Here is a 25,561-nt window from a genome sequence, read left to right on the forward strand (position 1 = left end):
CAGGACCTTCTATTACTTCATACTGAGTTTGTCCTGCAGTCCCAAGAAAATCCAGCTTTAGAAAGAACTTCATATATCTGTACAGTCATGAAAATGAAGAGTCCTTCAAAGACACCTATTTATACTTGAATACCTTTGTACCAAACATAACCTCATTGCCTTGCACTGAGTTCAAGCTTTAACGATTGACAGATCTAGAAGGATTTGCCCAGGTAGCTGCGGCAAACATATCTACAACCGAGGCTCCCACCCCACTGTGCCCTCAAGGCTGCAGACTCTCTTGTAGAACGGATCTGGACAGAACAGGATGTGACTGATCGGCTTTAGGAAGGACTTCCTTTGTGCATCTTTGACTTGTATCCCTTTATCTGTGCTATGCAAGCATCTGCAATCCTAAAGAAGCATTTGCAATGCAAATTGGTCTTGCAATTGCTAGAATTATAGGTATTGGCATTGTAATGACAATGCGTTTTCCTATGTGTTTTGGATTGGAGTGAGTATATTTGTGTGGAGTGGAATTATGTGGGCTTGATTGGAATTGTTATTTGTCGAATCGTGTGTGTAGTGTGGAGTGTATTTGTGAATTGGAATTATGTGGCATGGTGTGCAGTGGAAATATGTGGATAGTAGTTATGTGGTATTGAGTGTACTTCCATTATGTGGAGTGAAACTGTGTGTCATGGAGTCTAATTATGCAGAAATACATTTTGTGTTGTGGAGTGTTATGTTGTAAAGTGTAATTATGTTGGGTGCTGTTGAATTTTGTGGCATGATGTGGAGTTCTGTGATGAGCTTCAGCTGTATGTGGTGTGTTGAGTAATTGTGTTGTTGATTTGAAATATGTGATTCGTTGTCGAATTATGTGGTATGGAATGCCATATACACAAATCTGGAAACCCAATTAAATGCAGTCTGCGATAAATACTCCAAATAGACCCCTGAATTTCACATAACTAACCGCGCTGGAAGCCCATACTAGTGACATACTGACATACAGTGCAGAAAACCAATACCAAGTATATATGTTTGTACAATTAAAGAGGGATATGAATGTTAAACGGTGTCAGAAAGGTTAATTCCCCAGGATAATACACTTCAGGGCACATTGGGAGAGCTTCTATACACCATAGTTAGTGGGAAGGGCTTGGCCCAGGAGTAAAGGGCTGATAGAGGGGTGGTAGTGGAGAAGTAGGCAGGTGTATGTAGGACGAGGCAAATATGCTGCTGAAGAGAAGCAGAGACAGGACTGATGTTGAGCTGTTTCTGCTTTGGATACAGTTTTTCCTTCGTAATGTCTAAGATTGGTTCTGGGGATCTGAAATATCATCTTTTGATATCGGCATCAGAGGTTTTGGTGGCGAACCAGACTTGTCTTTCTTGTCTTTGGAAGTGGAAGGTTTCTGCTCGGAACCTGACTTTTGTTTCGAACTGAGGGATTTGTGCTCTGAACCAGATTTGTCTTTTGGAGAAATTTTTTTTGAATCCGAAAACAATCTGTCCCAGCTCGATCCTGAGCCTCAAGGCTTGACCACTTGTTTCAATGCCCGGCCTGAGGGTCGTTCATCAGAAACGTCATCTCGGTGCCGACCAAGGCCCAGAGACAGAGGTGGTGCTGAAGCCTTATATTTAGTAAATGATAGTTTATGGGGTACAGGGATTTTGGTACTCATGACACCCTATCCTGCGATAATGTCTTCTGACTCCAACTCGATCTCAAGGTCGGAATCTGATGGTTATTTTATTATACAATGTCTAGTACACCTGTGGTTACATGTGTGTCGATACTTTGGACTGTCTTTGTCCTCTCTTAGGCGGCTCAGCATCGTTACCTGTGACTCTAAGTCTTCCCATTCCAAGACCATTTTACCAGCATTTGCTATTTTAGATTATTACTTGGTGCACTTTCACGCACATGTTTTGGGCGCTACTTCTTCCTTTGCAATTGTCATCCTTTATTATGCCTTTTGCACCATAGGGTATCCACTTGTCACTTAGCCTATTTTTCTGGTTTTCTTTCACATCCACTATGCAATTGTTTACGTAACAGGAGGTTATTTTCCCCCGTTTTGATTTTGTTTTTATTTTCCCCTATTTGTTGTTTCATTTTGTGCCCTCCCTAGCCCTGATGAGTCACATCTCCTTCACGGTGTGACGAAACACGTGTCGGCTGGCTATTATCTACTGTACTGACCAACAATTGTTCTATAAAAGACTTCTACACGTACATGAACATTTGTGCTTGAATTTTGTACTTTGACATACTTTCCTACTCGTATGTATCATTGCGTCCTGACATCAGGACAGCCAATCTCTCTTGCGTGTGCACAGGATCCGTTCCTCTTCTATTTTGGTCCAGGCCGCCCTGAACCTACACAGGGTTTTGTTTTCCTTTGGGTTTGTGTTCCCCTGTCCTGTTTTGCACCGCGTGCCTACCGCATGAACTCCACAACTAAGAGGTCACACCGCTTTGAGCGCCACTGCTTCCTGTTCTCTCAACTCAAACCCATTCCCGTACATAGAATCTGGTTCTCGGACTGAAAAGGCCTCCTCTTCTTCTGCAGCGTCCGCCTCTTCCTGTTCAGATTCTTCTCTGACGATATCCGGAGTCTGTTGAGTGCCTTGGTACTACATTTTTCATCATCGAGCCCAATGATCGGGAGGAGTCTTTTTCAACTTGAACAAACGACAGGCCTTGCAGTCTCCTTCCTTGTCCTCCGGTGATAAACACAAGTTGCAGACCTGGGGTAGATCAGTGCGAGGGTACTTGGAGTGGCACCGAGGAGAGACCTGAAAATGAATTCCGTCCATCGGCAGAGTAGTGGATCGATACGGCTTGGCCTAAAGGCCACCCACAAACTGTTCGACTGAAGATGAGAGAGACTCACTCACACACTTACACCTGAAAGAGTGAGCCAGGTGTAAGTAGAATAGAATGGGTTCTGACTGAGGCTTCCAAAGCTCACTCACACAATTATAGAAGGGGTTTCCCACGTGTCAATGGAGAGTTAGATCAAAAGGAGTGAGCCTGTGGTGAGTAGAAGGGATGTGGCTCTGAATGTGGCTCCCAAGGCTCACCTGGACTATGGGCTATGTCAGGTGAGAAGAGATGTGGCTCTGAGTAAAGCACCCAAGGCTCCCTCACACATGTAGATCAGAATGAATGACAGGACACATGCAGGAATGAATATGAGGAAGTGAGGCGAGGGCCTTCTGTCACTGGCACCCGCACATACTGCCACTCGGAGGGGAGGTTCAACTCCCTAGCACACGTAAAATTCCATTTTCCATAAAAAATTACAGCATTAGCAATAGTAAGTCAGCACACATATTTAAACAGATCATATTAGTGTCTTCATTCTTTTATACTTGTTAGTGGAATCTTCATATGCAGTTTTGTAAGCCAGATCGACAGCCAACACGCGTTTTGTTGCCTCAGTTTATATACACATGCAACTTTTTCAAGGCTTCACTGTCTTTAATTAGACTTATTATCATGTGGTGATAATTCCAACCCACATGGACCACTGGTGTGGGGACAATTAAAAGGCAGGATCCAATATCACAACGCTCCCTCTTCAGAATATGTGTCAAATCACTTTCAAATGTTTTGAGCTTTGTCCAGAACCCTCACGCCGTCTCCTCGAGTAGGTGAGACAGGGGGAGCATTGTTTAGAATGGGGAAGCATCGTGAAAGAGTCACTCACACAATGACGCCAGAAGCAGTGACAGGATTGATGCGAAATGTCGTGCTCTGCATTCACTTGTGCCCAGGGCCCCATAAAATGTCATCCCAGCCTGCAAAGTGTCATCTCTCCTTTTAACTATATTTAATGTTAACTTACCTCCTTATACACCTTCTGCTTGAAATCCGCCGCCTCCTTTGAGACATCCTGGTTCGGCTGGACCCCTTTGGCCATTGCCAGAGCTTGGTACAGGGAGTTGTCTCCAGACTTGGTTGGGATCACAGACCCATCAGGCGCGACCAAGTTGAACTGCCCCTTGTATAGACTTTCCTTTCCTTGGACACGATTGATGAGAATGTTGGTCTTGTTTGAATCCCTGGAAAAGATAAATTCATGAGACCATTTCTGCACCAAACCTACAGTGTTTGACACAAATGTATGCACAGTGCACGTTAACTGTGAGACTGTCAGTGAAGACGATCAGTGTAGGTCATCAGTGCAGGTTAGCAGTGACTTTTATTAGTGCAGACTATCAGTGCAGGTTAGCAGTGGAAGTCAGTGCAGGCTATTGTTGCAGGCCATCAATGCAGGGTATCAGTGCAGGTTCACAGTGAAGGCCATCAGTGTAGGTTATCACGGGAGGCTATCCATGCATGTTATAATGCAGGCTATCAGTGCACGTTAGCAGTGAAGTTCATTTGAAAAGACAAGGGGAACCCAATGGGTAGCTGTGGACTATGGGTATCATGTGCTTTTAAGGGAACAAAAGGTCCTCAGCATAAGAAATTTAAGAAACAGTATATTATATAGACCACAATAGGCTACTATATATTTCTGTCCCTTGTCCAGCCGGACAGGGAATTTAATAATCAAGTAAATTGTTAAGGAAAAAGGTAAATTTTAGTAACAAAGCATTATAATACAGTAGGGCACAATCCTGTACCGTACAAGGGAAAAGGTAGTGAGAAAGTAATAGAGTGAAGGAATTTCAGGCAAACAGGGTGAGCTGTCAGGGCACTGTTTAGAATCAAAATTACCAGTGTATCCTGGAGTAACACATACATACACTAATATGAAAAGATAAAACGTATGTCTACTCAAAGGAGTCGACGTTTCGATCCCGCGCTCGAATTATATAGGGATCATCTTCAGGACTTAAACAATTAATTTGCCTGATTCAAAAATGTAAACACCAAGGCTTTGCTAGGTGAGAGCCTTAAGGTGAGCTCTTGAAGCTTTGTTGAAGCGTCCAATGTCAAGTCTTGACGCGTAGTTGAAAGGCCACGTGGAATTAATTTTCATCCGCTGTTCGAGGACCCGTCAGGCACAGCGTTTAGTAGATGAAGGGCAGGTGTTTATGCTCCGAGGGAGCGTCCATTGGCAAGGCTTGATGCGCAAAGTGTTGGACACGTGGGTTTGTTAAGTTTCAACCGCCGTTCGGTGATCTGTCTAGGGCAGCGTAGTAGGGATGGCTGGGTGACGATAACATACGGAGTAATACCGTCGTTGAGTCGCGGTCAGTACACTGACGGATCCGCGATGAATCGGAAGATGTCCGAGTGCTGGTATGGGCTGTGCTTGTCCAGACGCTAAGGTTAGCAGTGAAGGCCATCAGTGCAGGTTATCAAGGCAGGCTATCCATGCAGGTTATAATGCAGACCATCAGTGCAGGTTAGGAGGAAAGGCCACCAGTGCAGACCACCAGTGCAGGTTAGCAGTGACTTTCATTAGTGCAGACTAGCAGTGCAGATCAGCAGTGAAGGCCATCAGTGCAGGTTATACATATATGGCTTTCTTTATTCGGGTGGAAACGCATCCATAAAAGATACAGTAAAAAAATCTAACAATAAAGGAAATTACACCACATAATATATAAAAAATAATTTAATGCAGCTAAAACTTCATAAAATTTACAGAACAGTACAAATTGGTAAAACTCTGCGGGGCAACTCTGTACACATTTGCATACAAAAAAAAAAGAACATTTTACCAATGCAGGCTACACAAGTTCAGTCAACTCTGGAAAGCCTAGATCTGTAAGCGGCCCGCAAAAAACGTGTTACTGCACAGAGGGTAAAGGGATTAGTTAACAACTGTAAGTGCAAGAGTGACACTTTGGCCTGCCTAAACTTCAGACTTTTTAATAAGGGCCAGAGGAAGCGTTTTCTGGGCAAAGAAACATTTTTATACAGTAATACAAAATGTAACGTGTCCTGAGGAGATCGAAGATTGCAGCCACAGGGATCTCTTTGGTCTGACAGATAAACGAAACCAGCCGCAGATGCTAAAAAATGATGAAGCTGATTGAATCTAAAACGTGTGATTAGAAATCTATCATGAGCACTAGTTAAGGCGAGCGGCATGTTTCAATACCCAGGATCGATGTTAACATTACATAGGACCTCACTGAGGGTTCACTAAGCTCAGTGTTGTCGTGATTCGTAGTAAAGAATTTGTGGTGTAGGTCTTTTACAATTTCAACGTCCCTGAAACTTAAAGTGTCATGTGCATGAAAAATGTCTGGCCTTCCTATGGCCTGGAAGGACTCCTTTACGTATCATATCCAAGGGATTTTATTGCAATCATCCAATGCCAGACAATCCGATAGGATCATGCGCCTTAAACCCTTATGTTCGCATGTCCATATCTTTAACCAGCACACTAAAGGTTTGATTGCCACTTGATCAGCCAGTTAACCAACCTCTAGCTCTTATCTTTAACCAGGTCACTAAAGGTTTGATGCCACTTGATCAGCCAGATAACCAACCCCTAGCTCTTCATGCACAGACCAGACTGGCGTGCCTTGGGGGACTCTCAGGATCCGGTGCAGAAACGTATTTTCCGCCACCGGCAAACTGTGATGGCACATACCCTCAGATTTCACTGCCATATAAAACTCTAGACATGCCTTTCGACTCAAACAATTTTAAGATGACTTCGGGGTCCCATGAACCCAATTTACTTGCAAAGCTTGTGATGGCTCCCAAGGATTTATTCAGGTCGCTCATCTTCCCTCTAAGAGGGCTTCACACTGTAATTTGTCATCAAATAACACACCCAGATAAGGGAAGGTCGGGACTTTACCAAGAGTATGTTTGCCAGTTTTAAAACTTTTCGTCCGCAGCCTCCCGGGGACCCGCCAGTAAAACATAGGACTTTGTAAAATTAACTGACAGGTCTTGCTGTCCATGAATGCCACAAACCATCTATTAAAACCTGCAGGCCCCGGCCAATACGGGCCATGAGCACCGCGACATCAGCATAAAGTAGTCCTGGCAAAGCTCTCCCGCCTACTCTAGGGGAGTCTGTCTGGAGTGCCAAAAGGTCAGCCTCAAGGCCAAAAATACCAACTGAGAATAAGAAAGGAGCTCAAATGGAGCCTTGACGCACTCCCCGTGTACAATTAAAATGATTAGACAGGTCTCCCTCATGGGAATATCTCACTGCCACCGTCATGTGGGCATGGAGGGATATAGGTAAATAGACAATGCAAGGATGCACTCCCAGAGAGATTAATATGCCCCACAACTTAGTCCGGTTTACTCGGTCAAAAGCGAATGTAAGATCCATAAAAACAAAGTACTTAGTTCCCGGTTGTGCCACTGTGTATTTAGATATCAGGAGATAAAGGTTGAAACATTGAGCCATAGTTGACAAACCATTCCGGAAGCCATATTGGATATCTGATAAAATCTGGCCATCTGTGGCCCACAAAGACCATCTGGATAAGAGCAACCGATCCAAGACCTTGACTACGGCCTCAATGAGGGATATTGGATGAAAAGATTGTGGGTTATCCTTATCTCCTTTTTTAAAAGTCGGCATTATAAAGGCAGCGGACCAGGAGGGCAATATCACCTTGGAGGCCCCTGCATTTAAGACTTTGGTCAATATAGGAGCCCAGACCTCGATGTTATCGCTGAAAAGGTCCGGAGATATACCATCAGGACCCATGACCCTGTTTAGTGCCAACAACTCGATGCTCGAGGACACCTCCTCCAGATAAAAACTAATAGAGGGAACCGCCGGGCAGGAAGGTATGTCTACACATCGGTCGCCCTGCCAGCCTACATTGTAAACTTTTTCATAATGGGACACCCACTGATCTGGTGATATGATACACAGACAGTTTGACTGGGTTTTCAAAGCATGGGCAATTGGTCATTTCCCAAAATAAGGATGAATCCCTCAATTCACCATCTTTGGTTAAATCCTCCCAAGCCTGCATTTGAAGTTGGAGCCTGCGCTCGTTCAGTGCCTCTTTATAAAGGCACTGGCAAGAAGCCCTCTATTTTACTCCGTGGCACCTGTTTCAGGGCTGCTTTTAGCCTTCGTAAAGCCTGAAAACACTTGTGATCAAACCATAAGGGGGAAGCCGGGGCACTCCCGCTGCCTGTGTGGTTAAAAGGCCAGAAACTACCTGAGCGTTGGAAGAGAATAAGCTGAAAATTCCCTCGCTCGTGTATGAGGATCCAGACATGCACCTATCTCTTCCTGACATGAGGATAAAAGGCTATAGTTAAAGGCCTCTACATCTATCCTCGCCCATCGAAAGCTCCTACCCTGATCAGTGAAGGTTAAAGATGCCTGGAGATTTCGAGGGCGTATTGGGGGCTGCCCAGCCCTGTCAGCACAAGTGTCAGTGGATTGTGGTCACTAAAAGCACTGTGCTATGTATAAAATGAGCCGGGGATCACTCCCAATGGTGCTGTCATGAATATAAATTCTATGATAGATGAAGAACCCCTTCCTTTATAGGTCGGGGGCAATTGAGAAATAGGCCCGGAATGCCACTGGTCGAGGGTGTGTACCAGGATATGAGTAAGTAAGAGGTTGTTTAACACCTTGCCTTCCATGGTGGCTTCCATGTTGAGGTCGTCCAAAAGCGGGCAAGGCTGGGCAATCGACTGATTTTTCACAAAGGATGGGCACAAATCACCTGCTAAAATGAGGTTCATGCGCCCACAGCCCTCCTCCTTTATTGAGTCTAGGGGCCAATTTAAGGCATTGAGATTGGAAGACCCGCCCACCCCCCTCTTGGCATTATAGAAATTGATAATAACAAGTGTAAGTGCTCTCCCCCTGTGCAATTCTATACCCTGGAACACCTGAGAGTCCCACTTTGAAATCTTTAAAATCTTTACAGAGTTCTAGATCCACAAATAAAATGAGGCCCCCGCTAGCTCATCCCATGATTGAGTCTGACGCTGGGCAGAAGATACTCAACCATGAAAAATTATTTTTAGTCTCCCAGGTTTCCTGTAAGCATATGATTTTGTATGACCTAACATACAGTAGCGATCTGTCTTCAGTAAACTTGGAGGACAGACCTGTCAGGTTCCACGAGATAAGATTAAGGAGCATATTATCAACAACTAGCGATATTTATCACTAAAGAAGCTTAGCAAAATAGTTTTTATTGCCAAGCATCGCCGGATTTTATCGCAGAGATAACGTGCTATTAGCAACGTTTATCTCCAATGCTATAAAATATCCGGCGATAGCGGCGAAATGCGTGAATATAGCTGGAAATCCAGCGATATTCACGCATCATCGCCAATAGGGTCTTAACCTGAATATCCACCTCCCATTGGATATACAGGTTAAGAACTGGTCTGAGCAGGTGTTAGTTTTCAGCAAAATGTATTGCTACGCCTGCCTTGCTAATAGGTGACAGCGACGTTAGCGACTGATTTCAGTCGCTAACTGGTTGGGTATACCACTTTGCATGTCATTAGCGATAAATATCGCTGACATGCAAAGCGGGCCCAAACCGCCCGGTATCACCTAAAAGCTGTCACTAACTGATGTTTGCCGCAAATGTGGCGATAATTCCATTTCGCCTGCCTTGATAATATGCCCCAAAATTCTTTACCAGGAGTGTGGTTGATGTTACCGGGAGGGGTAAATAAAGAAAGAGGTGCATGACGGCTCACCTGGGGCATGTGGTTAACCACAGGACAGGTGCGAGGGAGGGAAGCTGATAAAATCACATTTGGATGAACGGCTAGCTTCCTCCTTGTTGATGGAGTGAACTGACGAGTGTCTCCTCAAACTCCTGAAGTCAATCCAACTTATTCAGATCTACAAGGGGAGCATAAGAGTTTGAAAGTAACAACACCTGCCCCATGCCTCCTTCATTCAGCCTACCTCTTGTGAGAAGTCCCTGCCCTGAGGTGCCCAGTGGCGGTCTATAGAAGAAGCCAAGCGGGAGTAGTTTAATGCATGAGGTTGGGGAAAATAATTTAGATGCTCCGGAGAGGATATTCCATGCTAGCTCTGGGTATCGTACCGATATAATGATGCAGTCTGCTCAAACATTTTCCGTGATTGGCCTATCCACGCCACTCTCCTCACCATCAAGGTATCATTGATCCCTGACAGAATACCCAGAGTGCAGGGCCAACCAATGGGAAGATTTATTGATCAGTTGGACCGTAGATTCCTCTTTGTGAGCCGGTAGGCCAGGCATCCCTGACAGGACCAGAGTAGGGGGCGCATACTGGGGGAGGGTCGATCACTGGGAGCCAGAAATCTTTGGGTCGTTGCAATCCAAGGTAAGGCACGTCTGCAAGACCTAGGACCGGGTTCGACCGAGCGACAACGGTGCAAGATCTACCAGCCCCTAGCACTGTATGCTGGACCGTAACTCCCTTGGGTTTAGGGAAGCATTCGCGTGCAGTGTAACACTGTGTTGTGTTTTAATATTATGTATTGTTGTTCTTTGGAATTGTTTTCCTTCAAGCTTCTGTCTCTCAGCTATTGCCTTAACATTCTATGCTGGTGGATTGGGGACAGTTGCTGTGGAAGAAGACCTGTGTAGGCTGTGTCCTACCTTGCTCCTGTGTTCTTGAAATAAATCTTAATTTACTTAAACTACCAGTCTCCTGATCTTACAATTGGCGACGAGGACTCTGCTATGAACACTAGGAAACCACTGAACCCATTAATTCTGCAACTCCTGATTTGCGACCTGCATTCAAGAAACGTGTTGTATCCAAACCTAAATTGTTGGATGATTTTGTTTGTTGATTTATTATTTTGTATTCTTTGTAGCTATGCTGTATTTCTTTATTTTTCTAAAGGAGGAAGATGTGTTGTGTTTTAATATTATGTATTGTTGTTCTTTGGAATTGTGGTTTGAAAGTTTATAATGATATGGTCAAGACTCCTGGTGGGGGTGATTCTAATGTTTTCACTGATATTTTAAAAGATTTTGATAATCACTTTTCTCCCAAGGTATGTATAGGCATCACAAGATATAAGTTTTTCCATAGAAAACAACAACCTGGTGAGACTATTGATGTGTATGTAGCTGAATTGAAAGAGATTATGGAAGATTGCAAATTCGACCATCTTCAAGAACAATTGATTAGAGACCAAGTAGTTATACATGCCAGTTTCCCAGCCATTCAAGGCAAACTATGGATTAATGGTGATGCTGATTTGAAGGATGTTCTTTCCATTGTTAGAAAAGCTGAACTTTCAGGTCGTAGTGCTAAAGCCATTAAGAATGAGAGTAAAGAAGTTTTCGAACAAGTTGTCTCTAAAGTCCAAGAGAAGCACAAGCAAAAGTTTAAACCACAGTTAAAGAATAAGTCAGGTTTTGTTAAGAAAGATTCTGTTTTTAAATGTTTCAGATGTGGTAGTGAATCTTATTTAGCTAATAGCAAACTGTGCCCTGCTGTTAAAGAAAAATGTTTAAATTGTGGTCTTATAGGGCATTTCACTAAAGTTTGCACTAGGAAGAAGAACAAGAAAGTTAAGATAGTTTGTGATTCTAGTTCTAGTGAGGATGAATTCATTGTTAAGAAAATCTTGCATTGTTCTATTGAAGATGAGGAAAATTTGCAGGAGGAGAAACAATTTTTATTCAATATTAGAGATCCTACTAGCAAATGTTTGATTAAAAAACCCATTTGTAATATGTTGTTTGGTGGTGTATCCATTGATATATATGCTGATTCAGGATCTCCATATACCATTATCAGCAAAGAGGTGTGAAAATCTAAATTTTCAAAATTTTTGGGTGATACCCTGTATGCCCCTGATATTTCTCCTGTGAGTTACCTTGGAGGAAAAATTGATTTGATTGGTTTTAGACTGCTAAATTTTAGATTTAAAGGAAGAGAGTGTTTGGGTAAATTGTATGTTGCTAAAAAAGGACCTTCTGTCCTTGGATGGAAAGACCAAGGTCATCTTGACATCATCTTGAATCCCAATAGCCCTGACCCTGTTATGGTTATTGAAGATGGCAGGTGCATTGGGGACTCCATGCTTTCCAAATTCAGCAAAGTGTTTAGTGGACAAATTGGTAATTTCAAGGATTTTGCTCATCGTATTGTGTTGAAAGAAAATGCTAATCCTAAAGTTCATAGGGTTAGAAACATTCCAATAATTTTACGCAAGGAGGTGGAAAATGAATTAGATAAACTTGTTAAACAAGATATAATTGAACCTATTGAATCTTCCGAGTGGATTTCACCAGTAGTTGTGGCAAGACGCGCTAATGGTAAAATCCGTTTATGCATAGACCTTCGTCACCTAAATGAAAATATTGTTATTGATAAGTTTCCTTTACCGAAAATTACTGAAATGTTGTCTTTAGTTAAAGATGCCAAATTCTTTTCTACAATCGATTTGTCATCGGCTTATCATCAGATATCTTTGGAGGAAGAGAGCAAACATATTACCGCCTTCATTACACCTATGGGGTGTTTTCAGTTTAAAAGAATGCCTTTTGGTCTGGCATCTGCCGCCGCCATTTTTCAGCGAATCATGCATCAACTCTTTGGTAAGCATCCTAAAATTAGATTCTTCCAGGATGATATCCTCATTTTTACTAAAGATCAGGGGGAACATGATTCTGTTTTAAATGAGGTGTTAAGTATCTTGGAGGAAAAGGGTTTGACTGTGAAACATTCCAAGTGTAAGTTTGCAGTTAAGTCTGTTAGTTACCTAGGACATGTTTTGTGCGCCTGTGGTGTTGCTACTAAACCCAAGTTAGTTGAGGTTATCAAGAATGCCCCTCCTCCATCTAACAAAGATGAAATAAGATCTTTTCTAGGTATGGTGGAATTTTATTCTAAATTTATCCAGGGTTTCTCGAGTAAGGTGTTCAATATCAGACAACATCTTAAGTCTATTGTTAGTTTTTTTTGGTCTGAGGAGTGCGAGAACGAGTTTAACTCTATTAAAGAAGCCATTATCCATGCTCCTGTGCTATCTCCTTTTGATATGGATAGGAAATCTATTGTTACAGTTGACGCCAGTAATAAAGGTTTAGGGGGTGTTCTGTCTCAGATTGATGAGTATGGTAAAGAATGCGTGAATGCCTATGCTTCTAGGGCCCTCACTCCTCCAGAGTGTAAGTTTTCGGTCATAGAGAAAGAAACTTTGGCAGTGGTTTGGGTTTTGGAACATTTCAGAAGTTTTGTGTGGGGAAAGGAGTGTACTGTCAGGTCAGACCATAAACCTTTGGTTAAACTTTTGACTACGGAAGGTTTATTTAAGGCATCTGCTAGGATTGCGAGGATGTCCATGCGGTTACAGGAATATATTTACAAGATTGAATATGTTCCAGGTAAAAACAATGTTTTGGCAGATTTTTTATCTTGCATGCCTTCTGAATTGCAGGATTGTGAAAGTAATGAGTGGGATTCTCTACAAGTGGCCTTAGTTCATGATGATATCCAATTTTGTATTGAAAAAGGAAAATGGATTGAAGAATATCGTAAGGAGGAGGTTTTGGTTTCACTTATTTCTTTTATTCAGGATGGTTGGCCAGATAAGTCTAAACTAGTTCAGGATCTCAAGCCCTTTTGTGAAGTTAAAAATGAACTCTCTGTAGTAGATGACACTGTTTTCAGAGGTGATAAGGCTATTCCTCCCTCATCTTTGAGAGCATCCATTTTAGATTTGTGCCATGAGAATCATTGTGGTATAGTCCAGACTAAACAGAATGTTAAGAAATGGTATTGGTGGCCTGGCGTGGACGTTAATGCTGAGAGGGTTGTTCAGGACTGTGTCATTTGTGATTAACTCAGACAAGTCTCTTGTAACATTAAGACCTGATATGTGTGAACCGATTGTTCCTGATGGGCCTTGGCACACTGTCGCTATTGACATCATGGGTCCCATAGGTCAAAATTCAAAGTATATTATATCAGTCATTGATATTTTCTCTAGATGGCCATGCATCACTATTGTTGACAAGGTTGATTCAGCCGCTGTTTTACAATTTTTGGATCGTGTTTTTATGGAGGAAGGTCTTCCTGTTCAAGTTATCTGTGATAATGGTGTACAATTTGTTTCCAAATTAACTGAATCTTATTTTGAAAGAGTTGGTGTTAAACATAGAACCACTTCTTTGTACCACCCTAGTGGTAATGGCATGTGCGAGAGGTTTGATAAGGTCCTTAAGAGTGCAATTCAAATTTCTGGGGTTAATGGAGGCAATTGGGAACTTCAAGTGTTTCAAGCTGTTTGGACTTATAGGACTAATGTTCATGAGGCTATGAAGATGTCTCCTTTTGATATCACGAGGGGACGTACAGCTAGAACCAAGTGTAATCCTGATTGGTTGCATAAGAATGTGTGTCATGATATTAGTATGGATTCAGTCAGAAATAGTATTCTTGAGAAACATTTACAGTATAAACGCACTTTTGATAACACGTTTGGAGGAGGTTTGGCTGATGTCAAAGTTGGAATGTGGGTTAAGGTTAAAAAACCTTGGAAGGTTCGTAAGGGAGAGTCTCAATATTTTCAACCACTTAAGATCAAGAAGGTCTTACGCAATGCAGTTCTTTTGAGTGATGGGAAGGTATGGAACATTAGATGAATTGCCATGTATAGGGGTAAAAATGATGTTCCTGTTTCTTCCGGGAGGAAGGATTTAGGCACTTTTTGGACGATTTTTTGGAGGAGGGACAAGGTGATGTGATTTCTTCCCATTCTTCTGAAACGTCTGTTAATAGCCCTGAAGTTTCTTCTGAAATTTCTCCGGAGATTTCTTCTGATGTTTCTCTTAATTTGTCAGATAATGTTTCTTCTGATAATATGACTGGGAATGGAAATTCTATTCCTCCTGTGGTTACTAATTCTGCAACTCCTGATTTGCGACCTGCATTCAAGAAACGTGTTGTATCCAAACCTAAATGGTTGGATGATTTTGTTTGTTGATTCATTATTTTGTATTCTTTGTAGCTATGCTGTATTTCTTTATTTTTCTAAAGGAGGAAGATGTGTTGTGTTTTAATATTATGTATTGTTGTTCTTTGGAATTGTTTTCTTTCAAGCTTCTGTCTCTCAGCTATGTTATGTTATGTTATGTTATGTTATGCGTTTTTTATTTGGCGCACAGATGCTCCAGCTAAGGAGCGTCCTGGCGCCCGACAAGGCAACTGCACAGCACAACTAAACAAAAAAGACAAAATAAACAGCTAAGGGAATAAAAAGGTTTTCACCGCACGGCGAATTGCTATTGCCTTAACATTCTATGCTGGTGGCTTGGGGACAGTTGCTGTGGAAGAAGACCTGTGTAGGCTGTGTCCTACCTTGCTCCTGTGTTCTTGCAATAAATCTTAATTTACTTAAACTACCGGTCTCCTGATATTTCACACTGCTACTCAAGGGATTAGCGAGGAGCGCAGTATCAGCTAATGACGCACACTCTGGCAGTTAATACGGTGGATGTTTAGCCATTGAAGTCAAAAGAGTATTCATTTTGCTAGCCAAAACCCTGGAAGCTAGCTCCAGCTTATCCAATCTATTCAAAAGCAGAGATAAAAGGGCCGTAAGAGTAACCATGACATTTTGTAGAGCTGGCGCCAGGTGGGTCAGCAATTCCTCTGCAATAAGCCTGGTTGCAGCATTCGCCTGTCCCTGGCATGTGGTCACAGGGGCTTCCGTGGTCCTCTTGGCCTTCTGTTTCCGTTTAGGGACAGGCGAACTTGCCAGGTCAGAGGGTGGGGTGAACGGGGCGCTCAAGCCTCGAGGCTGAAGGATCGGGAAGGAGTGACTCAACTAGAGCCGAATTTGAGGACAATAGAGGTGGAACTGGGGGGGCGGCATTGACCTGGGCCTTGGGGATCGATGGTAAAGGTAGGGGAAAAACTTAGTCCTGAACATCCTATGTGTACTGAAAGCCTTCTCTCCGCCTGATCTATCTCCTTGTTAATTGCTCCCACAGCCTTTGCCAGACATGTGTCGATGGTCCGGCACAGCTGAACCGTAGGAGTCGCTGGCTGAGTCTTCCTTTTACCCAGTGGTTCCCAAACTTTTTCGTCCTGCAGCTCCCTTGACCCACTGGCCATTGCCCGTGGCTCCCCACTGTTACTTCTTTGGGAAGGTGGGGGTGATGTAAGCCCGGTCTCTGGAGTACTTTTTCTCCCTGAAAATGATTGGGATGAAGCTGATGAAGGTATTAGAATCATATATGCGGGGTGTTTCGTATTACTAAAACGGCGCCTCCAATAAAATATTCCTAGTTACACTTCTTTGACCATGCCTTTTTTAGAGTACCCCCTCAAACTTTTTTATCCCACTTACAGTGCTAGATAGCAGCCCTATGCATGTAGGCCGCATTGCCAAAGTGTTTCTGCACTTGAAGAGCTTTTGCATACACTTCCATTTCTACCCATGTCATACGAGCCAACACACCTGTCTCAGCAGGGCGACTCATAACTTTGTAAACCACATACTGCTTGTTTTCGCTGTCTCCTCCCTAAAATTGCCTCCAAATCAATGCAAGTGAAATAAATTCCACTTTTTTTTAAACGTCCCTCTTTCTTGCTTCCAAATCTTGCCATTATGCCATACATGGTGTTTTACTTCCCTGTGCTCCAGGAGGGAGCAGGCCTGTCTAGAAATGTGTATGAACTGAAAGAAATGTGTACTGAAAGTACCTATGATTCAAGTACAAATGCCAATACTTAATAATACTTAGTGTGTTTAATTGACAGGACAACTGTACTTTCCTGATAACTTGCATTGGTGTAAAATGCATTTGAAAAAACTAAGCTATTAACGAGTCTAACAAAATAAATCGGGCATCTTCTGCTTACTTTGGGAGTGTTGGAACGTGGTGATCCAGTGAAATATGGAGTTCATCTCCCTCAACGTGCCATAAACTAAGGGTCTTATATACAAGCCCCTTGCAACACCCTTGCGTCAATTTCCCCATGTTAAAAATGACGCAAAAGTGGCACAAGGGCCTTGTAAATTTGCTCCTAGGTGCTACGTTTGTAGTTTTAGGCATGTCACCTACAAATCATCGACATCATGCGTTTACGTCTAATTATTTTAACTGAAGCCAACAGACCCTTCAACATTAAATGCATTAAAGTGCTTGGTGTGTGGCTCCCCTGGCTAGGTTTGAACCCAAGGGAGCCACAGCACACAGTTTAGGAACCACTGGTGTAGACTATCAGTGCAGGCGATCAGTGAAGGCCGTCAGTGCAGGTTATCAGTGATGGCCATCATTGCATAGTATCAGTGCAGGCTATCCGTGATTCCTGGTGACTGGCCATCTTCTTCTCATCCGACATGCATTTGTTGGTCAGTGCTGCCACTGTTGCTGGAGTGTACATTTAAACAAATGTACAATATTTAAATATTAATCAGCAGATATATCTATGAGTTGTTCTGTTAGTAATCATCAATTGCCGTCTTACCCTTCATCTTTTTCCTTTACTTTCTGCAGCTGCAGGGTGATGACGCCGGCTGTGGAGTCTTTGCCTGGGTAGACCTGCGTGGAGATCTTCTTCTGATTCTCGTCCACCATGATGACCTTGATGCCTTTCCCCTTCAGCAGGTCACTCTTGGTGAGGACGTTCAGGTCCAGCTCGGTCACCGGGCAGCTTGTATCCTGCATTTTCTTCACATACTCGTTGACTTCTTTCTGCTGAACTTCGGTAAATTTATTTTTTGATCCCTCAACTGGTGTTTTTTTCATATCGCTTTTGTGTTTTTGTTCAATAAAGAATCTCTCAGTCTTATTCCTTCCAAGAATATTGTCAACAGTTTTACCTGCTTGCTTGTTCACTGCTGCACGCAAAGGCTTACTCACACAACCTCTTAGGCGGCTTGACAGCAAATCAACAAAGTTGTCATTGATCTTTTGGGATATCATATCCAACAGTTGCTCTTTCATCATCTCTACAGCTGGGAAGTTGCGGCGTTCATCATCCTTATAGTCGGCAGCAGATTCTAGCTCATCGCATTCTTTGACTATGAAAGGAATGACTCGATTTTCAATCATGTCTTGAGTTGGGGCAGAACTTATCAACTGCACAAACTCCACCGTTTTTTTCCCGACTTCAACACTCAGTTGGAATCCTTTCTGGATGACTCCTTTCACTTTGACCTCGTCCATGATTGTCAGAATGCCATCTTTCATGGAGTCGAGGTAAGCAAAGAACGTTTCCATGATGCTGTAATCATCAGCAATGTCATCGACAGCAGACTGGCAAATATCTTCCATTGCGCTATTCATCATCTGTTTATGGGTGTCTCGAATCTGAAAAGACGATGTTTCTTCTGTTTTTATGGCACTCTCCGGCACCCCATTGACCACTATAAACTTTATAAGTGTTTGTTTCAAAGCTTGATTCTGTTTGATGGAGTTTGCTATCATGCCTTTAAAGGCTTTATCAAATATTTCCTTGAAGACCCCCTCGAGGGCTGCATCCATGCCATAATCTAATGCTTTAATAACACTTTGTTTGCCCATTTCTTGACCGGTGTACTTCACTGCCTGCACAAGGTTGTTCTTCATGGCGGAACTTGAGGCGAGGGTTTTAATGGAGTTGGACAGAGCCTCTTTGGAAATGGCAGAGGTGGCTGATGTTACAGATGTTTTAACGGAAGCTACAATAGCTTTTCCAGAACGAATGATGTCATCAGCAAGAGATGCAAATGTTTTCGTTCCATTGAGTAGACCTTTTGTCACTTTCACAACCGCCTGTGCTGCTTTTTTAATGATGCTAAACCCTGCAGTTATGAGTGAGAGCCCAATACTAATGGCCTTGGATATTGCCCATTCTGCCCAATCAAATGCACCTTTTATCATCCCTTCGATCCCTGATATCATGTCCGACACACCTTCAGTAATCAGACCCATTCCGAACTGACTAGCCGTCCCACAGGTGAAAACACACACAAGGACCCCAGCGAGGACCTGCAAAGCTCCAATTATGAAGCAAATGAGAGCACTGATGCAGAATTCTGGTTTCTTTTCAACTTCAAACACAAAGGACAGGCCATAGTCATACAGCACATTGACTTCATCGGTTGTTATAGGACTGTGATCAGTTGCCAATGAGAAGACGGCCTGGTCCTTGGTAATAGCGTTGCTTTTGTTCTTTTGGAACTCAGTCAGCTTTGCAATGGATTTATCGATGTAGTCGATCCAGGACTTGAATAGACTCTTGCGCGTCTGCATTTGCTTTGTGAAGTTGGGATCGTCTCTGTTGTGAGGTTCAAATTTGGCTAAGCAGGACATCTGGCAGGAAACGGTGGTGTTCGTCACCTCCGATACATAGATTTCAATCATCTGCTTGGATTCGTTCAAGAGATCCAATGCTTTCTGCATGTAGCCTGCCTGTACCAAATTGATTGTAATGTAGGCCTGATTGTAGAGTGAGACAGCACGGTACACCCGATCAGTCATCTCTGCTTTCTGCCAGAATGATAGCGCCCCGTAATCCGATGTTTTATTCTGAGTGTGGAGGTACATGCGATCCATAGCCTGTTTGATGAAGTCGTAGAAGTTATCTGATTCTCCTCGCAGGAGGCAGTCTGCTCTCTTCTGAATCACTTGGCCAAGGTCTCTTTTGAGCTCGTTGAGGTCTTTGTGTTCATCTATGTCCTTGTCACGTAGTGTGAGCCAAAGAGCCCAGCTCTCCTTTAACGCATTGAGAGCCGGGCGGTAGTCGAGCTTTGTCTGAGAGTAATCAAAGGAGCCACTGTCATTCGATGAATCAGAAGTCTTATAAATATCACGTTGTTCAGCCTTATTGTACTTCCCCTGAAACACATTGAGATGTTCACAAAACTTCTGAAAGAGTTCTTCTCGCATCTGTACTTCAAAGAGCTCCTCAGCCTCCATCTCGGCGATGTGTGTTTTCTGGTAGTCTGCTCTGAGTTGTCTCATCACCTCGATGGGTTGGTCCTGATAGGAGGGCAGCAGGTCATCATAGTTTAATATCATTTGGACCATTCCAGAGTTTCCTTTGCGAGAGGTTCTGCCAAATATCTGCTTTTCTACCCTCATGTTTGTGGGAAAGTGGGTGAGAATCACAAAGAGTCCTCCACATTTATTTACATCTTTAGTGATTTTAACATCCGTGCCTCTTCCTCCGAGGTTTGTGGCAATGATAACATCTCCTGCATCAAAGATACTATTTTCAATGTTGTCTTTATCACTTCTGGTGTACATAGTTATTTTATCTGGCTTGGAAACAGCGTTTAATTCTATTAACTCTTTTTGAAGCTTTTCAGCTGTTTTCACATATTCGCAGACAACTAATGCTGCTTGGCCCTTGCCCCAGCGGGTTGGACTTGTGCGCTCCTTCACATGTTCACAGATACTTTTGACCCAGGCTTCATGGCCTCCTTCAACCTGGAGAGTTGGTAGCTCAGTCCTCTTAGTATGGCGGTGAGTAGGCATAACATAGCAGGATACTTTGTAGTGCTTTTTAAGAAACTCAACCTCTGCTTCATCCCCTAGGGTTCCGGAGACCCCGAACATGCCAGTACCTTTAGTGTATCGCTGAAGGAAATGGAAATTTGACATGAAGTTGGTGACATTGGACAGTGGAGAGATCGCCAGCTGGTGCTTCATCTCCAGGAACTGCTGTAAGCCGTCACCCCAGCGCTTGTTCTTCTCAAGGACACCGGTGGCTTTGAAGTCCACTGGGATGATGGAGTGGTATTCATAGATGGGTGAGGTGGACTTCACTTGACTCCTGTCTGTGGCTGATTCTATCATGTACTCTCCATCCTTCTCCATCACGACTGCCTTCAATGCATTTTCCACGAAGACCTTCATCCTATCCCGGGTATATTCCTTCAGGTAGGCTGGCAGGATAATAAAGGTCTCATCCTTATTCTCTTGTTTATCTGGTGGCTGATAGATGTCTGAGTACCTGATTATTGATTCCAGTTCAGTGACCGCTCCTTCTATTAGGTCCTTGTCATTCATCACCACACAGGCACAACCATGTTCCTGGAGAAGAATGCGAATTTTGTCATGATCAGATGAGGATTTGTTGTCTGATACGGAACTGATCCCAAATTCAGATGCTTTACCATCCTTTACCTGATAATATTCAAATACAACAGCATCTTCAAGAACTTTCTGAAATATAGACAAGAGATCTCGCTGCTGAGCCGGCTCAAGTTTATCCATGAGTTCTTTGATTGCAGAGTCTTGTGGTGCTTGAGTGATTGGCTGATCAGACTCCACTAGGGTGGATTGAAGCTTCTTCACATCCTCTTCAGTAAAGAACCCCAGCTGCAGTCCCGGCAATAGAATGTCGAGGGAGGAGAAATGCTCTGATGTGTTCGGCCCCATGACTGCTGCTGCAGCAACTTTGTGAAAGTATTGTGTTCCTGTTGCCCAAAGAATGTCACCAGTTTTGGCCTCCTGGATGCGTTGGCAAGTGCACATCTTCGCCCAGATGGCTGCCAACAGTTGTTCTAAGTGCCGCATTCCTGTTGATGCATGTGAAAGGTATGTGACTTGGACGCCGCTGTCTAAGGTCATATAGTCCACTTCATCCACAATGGCTATGTCAAAAGTCCGATCGCCTCTCGTTTTGTATTTTTCGAACTCTTGTCGTAGAATGTCAGCAGCAAAGTTCCCAACAGTGCCGTACACAATATCAGCTGCATACGCCTTTTTAATTGCCTTGTCACTTTCTCTTGAGACAGTACATTCATCTAACCCTGGTGGTGGTACAACGCTACAAGACACATCGAACATCTTGTAGAGTTTGCTCCATTCTTCTTGATCACGACGGGCAAGCACTGGTGAACTTGTGATAACATCAACCTTCTTGCCTCGGATGGCATGAACAAGGGCGAGCATGGCTACAATGGTAGATTTACCCTCTCCAGTAAAGATCTCCAAAAGACAACCATTTTGTGAAGGGTCTATAGAAATGAGAAGAGTCAACAGAGATGCGAGCTGAGTCATGCGTGGGAAATAACCCTCAATCTTCTCCCCTGATTGATTTACAATTGTTGTGGTATCCTGCACAGCCACACACAAACCAATCAACATTTGCACCAGTATCTCAATATCAGGATTTTCAAAGTCCATAGATCTGGTCATGGCTATACCTTCTTTCTTCATTGTTTCATCCAGATCTAGGGTTTTATATGCTGGAAGCCGAACTCCAACTTCACTGAGCACTTTTTCCAGGATAGACAGAACCTTTTCGGGATAATTGTTTTTCCTCATTTCCGCTAGCATGGTTTTTAAATCCTTGTCCTTCTCGTTCTTTACATGTTGCCTCAGAAGCAGCACAGGATCCTGCTCCTTCAAAGATGCAATGGTTGTGTTTACATCAATCTGGTATGTCTGCACACATTGAAGGATGGCCTCCACCTTCTCTTGTGAAACGCTGCTCTCCTCCACCTTCAGAGTGAATTGAACTGCCTGGATTGGGGTCCATGTTCCACTGAATAATATGTGCCCGAGGAAGTCTTGGCAGGTGCTGGAAAGCTCAGAAAAAACAGCTCTTGATAGTTTCCCAGCTAAGGTCTTGTTTGTGTTGTACAGTTCCTCTATGATATGAAGACGAAAGCTGGATGTGTCTTTTGTCTCGTTTGAGGACTGTGTTATCCCCTCTTCTTTCAGTGTTACCTGGATTGTTGCTTTAAGGAGACTCAACTGCTCAGTGAGTGAAATATTCTCAACATAAAAGGCGTTGTCCAAACCTCTGTGACACCAGATGGGTATGTCCTTCTTCATCAGGAACTGGGCTACAAGGTACCGCTGTAGTGTTCTCATCCGGTCATCGATGTCCTGGGATTCCATACCCTTCTCTTCTTTGATGCTGATGTCAAGCAAGAGCTGTTTAAACTTCTCCTCTACATTCTTTTCCTGTAATAAAAAGACATATATTTTATTTACCTCATCAGTTTATAGCCTGAACTAGGTCACTATTTTCACCGAAACAGTAGGACTGCTTGATTGCCTTGTTATCAGCCTTGTAGGTCTGGCATGAGCTCCGTCCTGTCCTAAATATTTAGTTGTACTCTCTATAAAATATTGCTGTGGTCTAAAAGTCATTCTTCACTTACCAAGAATAAGTGCCAATTTTGTTTTTGTGTGATAAGTCGGTGCTACTGGAAGGTGTAATGTGCTCATCAAAGGTGGACTTTGTTATAAAAACATATTCAGTGATAGCATGTGGTTTTATACACCCCCATCCCTAATACTAGCTAATGTGGTGAGTTTAAGAAAAGTCACATTGAAACCCTCAAGTTCTCCAGTTTTATATATTTCATAGATTCATAAGCTTGAATCTTCAACGTTGTCATGGTGGGAGTCCTACAGCAACAGCAATATAAAAGCAATGTGGGCAGATAGGCCTTAGAAGACCCACTGAAAACAATAGAAATTGTTAACCTATTGACCTTGTTTTAAAGCATCCAATCTTCAGCCAATCAGAACAGAGACCCAGATGCACTCTTCCCCAGCAGGGCCGCCATCCCTCTGTTTTCTAACCGCACGTCGTGTGATAGGGAGTCTCCATGAGCTCTGCTCAGTCACAGTGTCTGACCTTTGACCTTTTGACCTGTCAGCTTTTTGGTGACTTTTTGAACCTCTAGCTACTCCAGAGGTACAGTGTGAGAGACTAGTTCTCTAAATTTTGGGAAATGTTGACCGCAGAGAAAGGTTTGTAGGCCTTGCCAATCCTGTGGGAAATCCAGGCGATATTCAGGAGATTCACATTTGGAGTTCTTATACCGCCTGCACCCTTAACACAGAACAATGGAATTTAGGTAGTGCCATACTTTTTCTGTGAAAACTCTCAAAGACAGGGAGGCCAGACTACTTTTCTGGTTCCAGAGAAAGAAGAATGATCAGTGTGTGCACCGAACAGCACCCACCGTCACAGTGCCTATTCCCTCAGGAATTTAACAATTTAAAACAAAAATGCACAGGTGCGCCACTAAATAAATAGTTCATATATGACCAATTATAAGGTTCAAATCCAATAGATAACAAAGGCAAGGTTCTTCAATGTAATTTCTTTAATCCATTTTTCTGTTGTGTAGAAAAAAAACAGTACAGCCAATGCGTTTCGTCCTAATATAGGACTTCTTCAGGGCTGTTAAACAGACAAATACATATATATATATACATGAGAAGATGCTTACAACAGATATACGCCACTATTTACAAACTTACATCCAGAGATTTTTTTAAAATGTTTAGGGCCAGATGTAGGTAAAGTACATTTACCGATTCTAAAATACCGAATTTTACCGATTCGGTATTTTAGAATCGGTAAAGCTATGTAGCAGAAAAATCGGTAACAATTACCGAATCGGTACTAGGGCATGTATGTCTGCCATATGGCACAGTTGAAAATGTACTGATTTGCATTTTCAAAGGTATTCCTTATTTACCACAAACTTATAGTTGGGGCTAAATAACAAATCCTAAAATGGGAAAAGCACTCATTTGAGTGCTTCCTACATTGAAATTCGGTAATTTACAGATTCGGTATTTTAAGGAATCGGTAATTTACCGAATCAGTAAATTACTGACTTTTCAATTTAGGCCACCTACATTTCAAATGCCCAATACCGGTCGGTAACGGCCGAAATTCGGTAATTTCAGCCGTTACCAACCGGTATTGGGCCACCTACATCTGGCCCCACAAAGATTAATACATTACATTGATACACAAATAGACAGACGAACAGTTGTGGCTTTTCAAAGTATTTGAGACTGTTACATTTTTTAATTTTATAGAATTTAAGCCCAGAATATGGGTTTACGTGTCCAGAAGGCCAGTTATCCAAAATATCATAAGATGGCAAGGTATGACAATGGTGGTATCCCACTAATCACCATTGTTATTCATTATTTCAGTTTTGTATCCATGTATATTTTACCTTATTATTTTTTATAGCCATTGACTCCAAAGTTGTAGCTACAGAAAAAAGAAGATATCAAGAGAAGGAGGAGAGTGATAGAGGGGCGGGAAGTGACCGGTGAGAAAGAGAAGAGCTAAAAAATTTTTTTAATGATCTTTCAGTCAGATTAGGGGGTCCAAAGCGGAAAGGGAGGTGGGCCAATAAAGAACCACACAATCTCATTCACGCTAAATGCTATCTCATATCTTTTACTATATTCTAACAACTCTATTGATCCCTTTTCAAAGTTGTACCTACCAATGATTCCAGTATTTATAGAGTCTCCATAGGTGAAGAAAGGTGTATGATGATAATCAATCAAAGGGCTACGTCTCCTCCGACGGGAGCTAGGAGACAGATAACAATAGATATATTCAATTACCCTCCCACGTTTACTGATACAAAAGGCGTACAGGGTGAGAGATGCAAGGTCTCATATCTCCAACTTACTTATATATGAGTGACGATTTCAAAAACTGTCCACGTGTGAGGCGCAACTGTTCAGAGACAGTTGGATGCTCGAAATAGGGGTCCAGAAATACCGTCGTCTAGGTATTGATTGTAGTCAGAAACTAATCTGTAAACACAATTGTAAACGACAAGAAGAAGGCTCAGTCGAACTCTGACTCTGAGAGCGACGAAAGAGGACATACATTCTCTAAAAGGTACAAAAATGAGGATTCTGCCTTATCTGCCACAGTGACAGATCCAAGGAG

The 25,561-nt window shown here is 42.8% G+C and overlaps 1 protein-coding gene across 1 annotated transcript in view; it reads right to left on the reverse strand.

Moving 5' to 3' along the window:
* The window catches only part of LOC144819164 (uncharacterized), a 219,819-nt gene that overhangs the window by 34,544 nt on the left and 159,714 nt on the right, over nucleotides 1-25,561 (reverse strand). Inside the window, exons 4-5 of the mRNA XM_078677136.1 lie at nucleotides 17,360-22,797; nucleotides 3,843-4,059 (exon numbers count right to left, since the gene is read on the reverse strand). Coding sequence (XP_078533262.1) covers nucleotides 3,843-4,059; nucleotides 17,360-22,797 — 5,655 coding nt within the window. The remainder of the gene's footprint in view (nucleotides 1-3,842; nucleotides 4,060-17,359; nucleotides 22,798-25,561) is intronic.

Source organism: Lissotriton helveticus, chromosome 2_1 (genome assembly GCF_964261635.1).
Source record: "Lissotriton helveticus chromosome 2_1, aLisHel1.1, whole genome shotgun sequence".
Classification (NCBI taxonomy): domain Eukaryota; kingdom Metazoa; phylum Chordata; class Amphibia; order Caudata; family Salamandridae; genus Lissotriton; species Lissotriton helveticus.